This window comes from Hyperoodon ampullatus (assembly GCF_949752795.1).
Source record: "Hyperoodon ampullatus genome assembly, chromosome: 16".
In the NCBI taxonomy this organism is placed as follows: domain Eukaryota; kingdom Metazoa; phylum Chordata; class Mammalia; order Artiodactyla; family Ziphiidae; genus Hyperoodon; species Hyperoodon ampullatus.
In genome coordinates, this window is record NC_136929.1 from 73,676,112 (window position 1) to 73,683,335 (window position 7,224).

The 7,224-nt window shown below is 42.8% G+C and overlaps 1 protein-coding gene across 2 annotated transcripts; it reads right to left on the reverse strand.

Moving 5' to 3' along the window:
• Window positions 1-559: 559 nt before the first annotated feature.
• RPL21 (ribosomal protein L21) lies at window positions 560-5,687 on the reverse strand. 2 transcript variants are annotated; one of them, XM_079721716.1, is made up of 6 exons: window positions 5,668-5,687; window positions 2,775-2,853; window positions 2,399-2,460; window positions 1,489-1,601; window positions 813-963; window positions 560-702 (listed from the first exon to the last, which is right to left on the reverse strand). In XM_079721716.1, exons 2-6 carry the CDS (start codon window positions 2,839-2,841, stop codon window positions 613-615), a joined length of 483 nt encoding a protein of 160 aa, XP_079577842.1. In that variant the 5' UTR covers window positions 2,842-2,853; window positions 5,668-5,687; the 3' UTR covers window positions 560-612. The 2 variants fall into 2 exon arrangements, with proteins under 2 accessions (XP_079577842.1, XP_079577841.1); XM_079721715.1 differs by lacking the exon at window positions 5,668-5,687 and adding an exon at window positions 4,057-4,168.
• Window positions 5,688-7,224: the final 1,537 nt, after the last annotated feature.

Here is a 7,224-nt window from a genome sequence, read left to right on the forward strand (position 1 = left end):
AGTTTTTTATGAGTACATTATGTAAACTGCTTAGAATGCCACATAACATATTAGATACTATATAAATACTTACCCAGTTTAAATAAAAAAGGTATTCTAGTTTTCAACACTTTTCTGAGCCCTGCTGCACGAAAGAGCTGAACAACTCAGAACATGTAACTCACACAGGACCAGGAAGGGGCTTTAAACCATGTATTTTTAAATAGTAGGCTTCAAAGTTAAGTTCCTGATCCTCAAAACACAGCTACTTAATTTATGATGCAATTATGAGCATCAACTTTTCCTGAGCTTAATTATAATATAACAGATAACTTTCATTCATTTTAAATCCTTTGTTCATAGGAATTTAGAGACTATTTTCAAACTAGGACAAATATTTTATAAGTAATATCTAGCAGTTTATTAACCAATGGAGTATACTGCACAACAAACTACCTCACATCTTTCAGGAACAAAACCCACTAAATTTGAAAAGTAAAAAGATGTCACCCACTGAATTCAGACACAATTAAAATGTGCTTTAAATATTTGTTTGGATAAGGGGGTCACACACTTCTACTCAATTAAGAGAATCATTTATACAGTCCAGGTCTTTTATTTTCTTTACACCCATCATGCCATGAATTCATAGGGAATGGGCTCCAACAGTTCAGGCTCCTTTCCATTGGTTCTCACGAAGTGTGCTTCTCTGGGTGGAGCAGGCTATTAAAAAAAGGCGAGGGAATAATTATGAAAAGTACTGTAACTCAACTTCAAAGTGCTCCCGGAACTAATAACGTATGTAATACCAAGAAACCCTGCCAAGCACTCACCTGGCGCTTCAGTTGAACCCAAGTACCTTTCTCTTTGGCTTCCTTCTTTTTCTGATCATTTTCCTTCACCCGTTTCAGGAAGCTATCCCGGCTCTTAGAGTGCTTAATATGCTCGATACGCACATTAATTCTCTTGGCAAGAATCTTGCCCCTGGAGAAAGAAGAAACTTAAGTGTATCAAAAACACAGCTAAAATTCAGAGAATTCTTTCAACAGTTTCATTTATTAATTAAACCATGAATATTTTTTTACCCACAGATAGGATAAATCAACAAGGTGATGGCAAATTTATAATCGTTTATTAAATCTTACTAAATGGGGCCTTGAGGCAAACATCCCCACTTTTAAGCTCTCTTCTGATGAGGTGACAGACTCTGAAATACCAAATAATTTAAGCAAAACCACACCGCTAATAAAATTTACAACTTACTAAACTTTTTACACTGTGAAAACCAGAATGGCTTAGCTAACAAACCCCACAAGACTTTCCAGTAAGTTTATTACAATTTGTTTCCTCTGACAGGTTACAAGACAAACACCCAGTTTGCTTGAGTTTTAAAAGGGTATTTCCTTTGCCCCACTTGAATGACCAATAAAGACATAAGTCCAACTGGCAAAGTGAAAGGGGGGTGTGAGGGAATACTAAGTAGGCACAAAGAACTATGACATTACTTACTTAACTTGTTTGTTTACAATGATGCCAACAGCATGCTGGGTAACATTGTAGACTCTCCCAGTTTTGCCATGGTAACATTTGTGGGGCATTCCTTTTTGAACAGTGCCCATTCCCTGTTAAGAAAGGAGATAAATGTTATGCCAGCAATTTCCCCCTCCATTTAAATCCAAAGTAACTAAGATATTCCAAGATTTTTTTTTAGATGGCAACTCAAGAGCTTTCAGAGCCGGTGAAATGTCATTTTCACGTTGCTTTAAGCAATCAAAAAGACAATCATCATTAAGCTCTAGAGTACCAGGACACGTTTAAATACAAATTCACAAGATTCCTCTCCTTAATTTTTCCACTAGCTGTTAAAAACAAGTAATGAGAAAATTCTTGGACTCAAGAATAGCACTTTTAAAACTCTTGTTTATTAAAGTAAAATTAAAATAGCCATTCTAGGGACTTCCCTGGTGGTGCAGTGGTTATGAATCCGCCTGACAATGCAGGGGACACGGGTTCGAGCCCTTGTCCAGGAAGATTCCACATGCCACAGAGCAACTAAGCCCGTGCGCCACAACTACTGAGCCTACGCTATAGAGCCCGTGAGTCACAACTACTGAAGCCCGTCTGCCTAGAGCCCAAGCTCTGCAACAAGAGAAGCCACTGCAATAAGAAGCCCGCACACTGCAACGAAGACTCGACAACAAAGACCCAATGCAGCCAAAAAAAAAAAAAAAAATTAATTACAAAAATTAAAATATAACATAAAATAGCTACTCTCACGAGCTCTTTTTCAGGAAATGGATTTTCCCCCGATTAGGAAGATAAAAAGATGCAATACACCCTATTCAGATTTTAATATTAAACACAACTTTTCTAACTTCTAATGTTACTCTGTAGTTATTTCCCCAATTGTATAATTTACCTTGATATCTACAATATCACCTTTCTTGTAGATTCGCATGTATGTGGCCAAAGGAACAACTCCTGCAAAAAAAAAAAAAAAAAACCCCAATACAGTTAATATCAAGATTAAAAAGTCAAGAGTAAGAGACATATATAACCTTACTAGCTTTCAACACACACTACTTTTTGGCAGTTATGTGTACTTTAAGATCTTGCTAGTCGACAAGTTAAGAACCACTATATACAATTCATGCTTTTTATTTATTACAAATAAGTTAGGTAGATGCTGATTAATGAATGTCATTTACTAAGAACACATTATATGAACACCACCACATAGGTACTAAAACACACACGTGTGCCGCGCTTGCCCCCAGGAGGGTGGACCCACTCACCGTGTTTCCTAAACGGCCGGGAGAACATGTAGCGGGTGCCCCTCCTCTTCCCCTTTGTGTTGGTCATTTTGGCGAATTACTGGAACCAGAAAGTATCACACAGTCAAATACAACTGCAGAATTGACATTTGCCCCTTTAACCAAAAAATGGGTAATTACAAATGCACTAAGTTCAGTAGCAACACGAGAATTAGGCAACTATCTAAAAAGCTGGCTCACGAATCAATAGCTCTTGTAACGGTAAGAAACAGTAATTTTACCAAGATTTCTGCCAAAACTGCCTAAAACTCCTAAGAAGCAGAACTGGATTTTAGAACCCAAACCAGTATTTTCCCTATTAGAATGTAACAACATAACAGGACTTCTGCCACACTACATCTGTAGAACCCAGCTTAGACTGCCAAGAACACTGGAATTACCAACCAGAAGGCAGTTTATTGTTGCAAAGCACGACAAAACTCAGTCTTGCACTTATACATAATGGATTAAACCCCTTTTCTTATCAACCTACGGATTTCTCTAATACCGCACCTATTAACTGTCAAAAATCTCTAACTCACTTCATATATCTAATTACTCAGTTGTTTACCAGAAAATGTGAGGAAGGCTTTATAATCACTGACCTGATTTTGACATAGGTTTTGCCACTTACCTGGGAGACCAACATTTAAACCCTGATCCTCATATGTGAAACAGTCTTATTACTTTTATAATCAACTAGGATAATGTCTACAAAACATTGAGCAATTCCTAGCACATGCAAAGCACTTACTAATAAACAGTACTTTATCATTGCCTAAGAACTCACGTATAGGCTACTGAGGTGAACCTTTCACTTTGTTTCCCAAAAGGTTAAAATAATGGTTTTAATTGCCTCAGATCATCCAAGGGCAGAACTACCATTGCTGACTACTACCACAAGGCAAAATACACCAAAGACCAGCTTAGGTTGTCGACAATGTTCTAATGTAAGTCAACCTCTCAATTTATTACATTTTAACCTTAAAGAAAAGTGACTCCTGGGCTTCCCTGGTGGCGCAGTGGTTGAGAGTCCGCCTGCCGATGCAGGGGACACGGGTTCGTGCCCCGGTCTGGGAAGATCCCACATGCCGCGGAGCGGCTGGGCCCGTGAGCCATGGCCACTGAGCCTGTGCTCCGGAGCCTGTGCTCCGCAAGGGGAGAGGCCACAACAGTGAGAGGCCCGCCTAACCGCAAAAAAAAAAAAAAAAAAAAAAAAAAAAAAAAAAAAAAAAAAAAAAAAAGAAAAGTGACTCCTAAGTACCTTTTTCGTATAACTTGTGTGGCAAGAAGACCGAAGAATGTTTCAGCTAACCCATCAAAGCCAAACCACTGTTACAACGAATGCACACTTCATTTTAAATGGTGAGAAGAATCTATCAAGTACAAGTACTGTTTTAATTCTCATGGCTACATTTGCATTAAGTTCATATAAACTCCCCTTAAGTTCATAAACAAGGAGACATGCTCTGCAGATCAACTCACTTCATGGAGACACAAAGTGACAGAATCAGTAATATAAGTCCTTTCGTTTTTTTTTTAACACATTCATTTTTTAAATTTTTGGCCGCATTGGGTCTTCGTTGTCGTGCACCGGCTTTCTCTAATTGCAGTGAGTGGGGGCTTTTCTCGTTGCGGAGCACGGGCTCTAGGTGCGCGGGCTTCAGTAGTTGCGGCTCGTGGGCTCTAGAGCGCAGGCTCAGTAGTTGTGGCGCACGGGCTTGCTTGCTCCGCGGCATGTGGGATCTTCCCCGACCAGGGCTCCAACCCGTGTCGCCTGCACTGGCAGGCGGATTCTCAACCACTGCACCGCCAGGGAAGCCCTGGAAGTCCTTTCTGACTCCAGAGCCCACGCTCCTTCCACCAGACCCATTTTTCCGAGTTCGAAATCCATCAGGACCCAATACACATATAATCGAGTGAGTTTTTAAAAACAATACTTAACGTCCCAAGCAATGACGATTTAGAGTTTATAATACTACCAAAAATGGGAACCATTACGGGGGCGCAACCCGCTGTTTCCTCAACTCTGGCAGCTGGCTGCTACAAACTAGACACAAAGATGCAAAACTAAGACTAAGAGGTTATTCAGTTAACGTTCCCCCTAAACGCCTAAATCAGACACAGCTATTCAGCAATCCCTTAACACTTGCTGCCCTGGCATGAACAAAACAATACCCGTGGCAAACAAAGTATTTTCCCTTTCTCCAACTGCGGTCCCGGGCCAGAATTAAGAGAACCGGAAATCTCCCAGGTCAACGACGAATAGGCTGGGCTTCTTCATCCAGGGCGACTCAGGGGCACCTCTGCAGTTCTCCGACCACGACCCCCGACTTGGTAACACACACACACACACACACACACACACACCCCAGGTCTCAAGGGAGATTAAAACCGGCGCCTGGTTCTCAACCCGCTCCTACTGCCCCGAAGCCCCTACCCCAGAGCATTACAGTTTAGGTCCTACAACAGGGGTTAAGATGACACACTGAAGGCGTTGGAAAAGCAAGCGGCCACGCGGCGCCAGAGCCGATCCGAGAAAGCCCAGGAGAGACGAGCTGAAGCCGTGGGGGCGCTGGAAGGACGAATTCCTTTCCCGATGGACCAGAATCGCCTCACCCCGCTGCCTCGGCCTCGTTTTTCCAGAACCTGTCCCCCCGCAAACCCACGGCATCGCAGCCTGGTCCCCGGCCCCGCGCCCGCCGCGCCGAGTCTGGACGGACACAGCTCCACCGCCCAGGCCAGCGGGCCCCAGGCTGGCTAAATGATCTCCCTAGGGCTCCAATGCACGGCCTCAGCGGCCACAGGGTTGGAACTCACGCCTGAGGGACAGGGGGAGGGTCAAGAGGCTCCGGGAGCCACGCGCGTACGGTACCTGGAAGATGGCGGTTCGGGCCGAAAAGAAGGAGGCGGCGCCGCGCGCGCGCCTTACAAGGGCCTGCGGGCTGCCCGCGGCGCTGCCTGAGAAAACGCCGGCCGACAGCCACACTTTCCTGGGTAAGAGTGTCGTCCCTGAGAACCAGAAGAACCTGTAAGGATATTTTCCTTTCTTGCGAAAAAGAGGTAACCGACCGACACAAGCTGACACTTGGATCTTGCCAGACAGCCCGGAAAGGGGCCTTCAAGGGCGTCAAACAGGCGCAGACGTCGCGAGCGGGCTGACGTCATCCCGTGCGTCAGACGCCACGCGGGAAGTGGGCGTGTGCCTGCGTCCTCGGGCATCGAAGCAGCCTGGTCCTATGTTGTCTGAGTTCTTTTCTGTGCTCCGAACTGCAGTTTGTGGGAATGGTTACGTGGGCACAAAAGCAAAATTATGGTGAAGAAAGCATGTTGTACGGTTTATATGTCTTTCAAAAGGTTTTGTGCTCAATGCGTCAAAACACGATGCACCTGCTGGTAGGTACGTACCCCTGTTACAACCACTTTGCGAAGCAATTTGGCAAAATATAGTGAAACCGAAAATATGCAAATACCAAATTCCAGCATTTCGCTCCTAACTGCTTATCTTATGGGAACTTTGCTATGTAGACAAGGATATCCACAACAGCACTAGGAATAGAAGCAAAAAGTTGGAAACGTCCACCAATAAGAGCATAAACCCATTGTGGGGTATTCATACGGTGAAATATTATATGCCAGTAGGTCAAGACTGAGCCCGCAAATGTGATGAAGCAAAAAGAGGGAGATGTGGAACATACATAATAGGACAATTTATACACGTACAATTTTGAAACATGCAAAACAATACTATATACTGCTTAGGCATATATGTATATGTAGTGAAAGTAGTCAAGAAATACAAGGGGATGAAAATCAAATTTAGAAACGTGGTCTTGTCGGGTAGGAAGGGGACTGTAAAGAAAGGGGTATACAAGAGGCTTTAGCTATTTTGACTAATTTTAAGCTGGTTATTGAATACATGGGAGGTGATTGTTTATTCATCACTATACTTTTTAATAAATATTTTCTAAATAATTTATTTTTAATTAATATTAATAAATATTAATAGTTTTTAAAGAGTAGTTTTAGATTTAGCAAAAAAATATTTTTAGAAAAATGGTACAGAGAATTCCCATATACTTGGCACCCAGTTTACCCTATTGTGAACATCTTAACATTAGTATGCTACAGTTTCAATTAGTGAAACAATATTGTACATTTTTAAAAATTAATTTATTTTTGGCTGTGTTGAGTCTTCATTGCTGCACACGGGTTTTCTGTAGTTGCGGCGAGTGGGGATTACTCTTCGTTGTGGTGCTCGGGCTTTTCATTGCAGCAGCTTCTCGTTGCAGAGCACAGGCGCTAGGCATGTGGGCTTCAGTAGTTGCAGCACACGGGCTCAGTAGTTGTGGCTCATGGGCTCTAGAGTGCAGGCTCAGTAGTCATGGTGCACAGGCTTAGTTGCTCCGTGGCATGTGGAATCTTCCTGGAC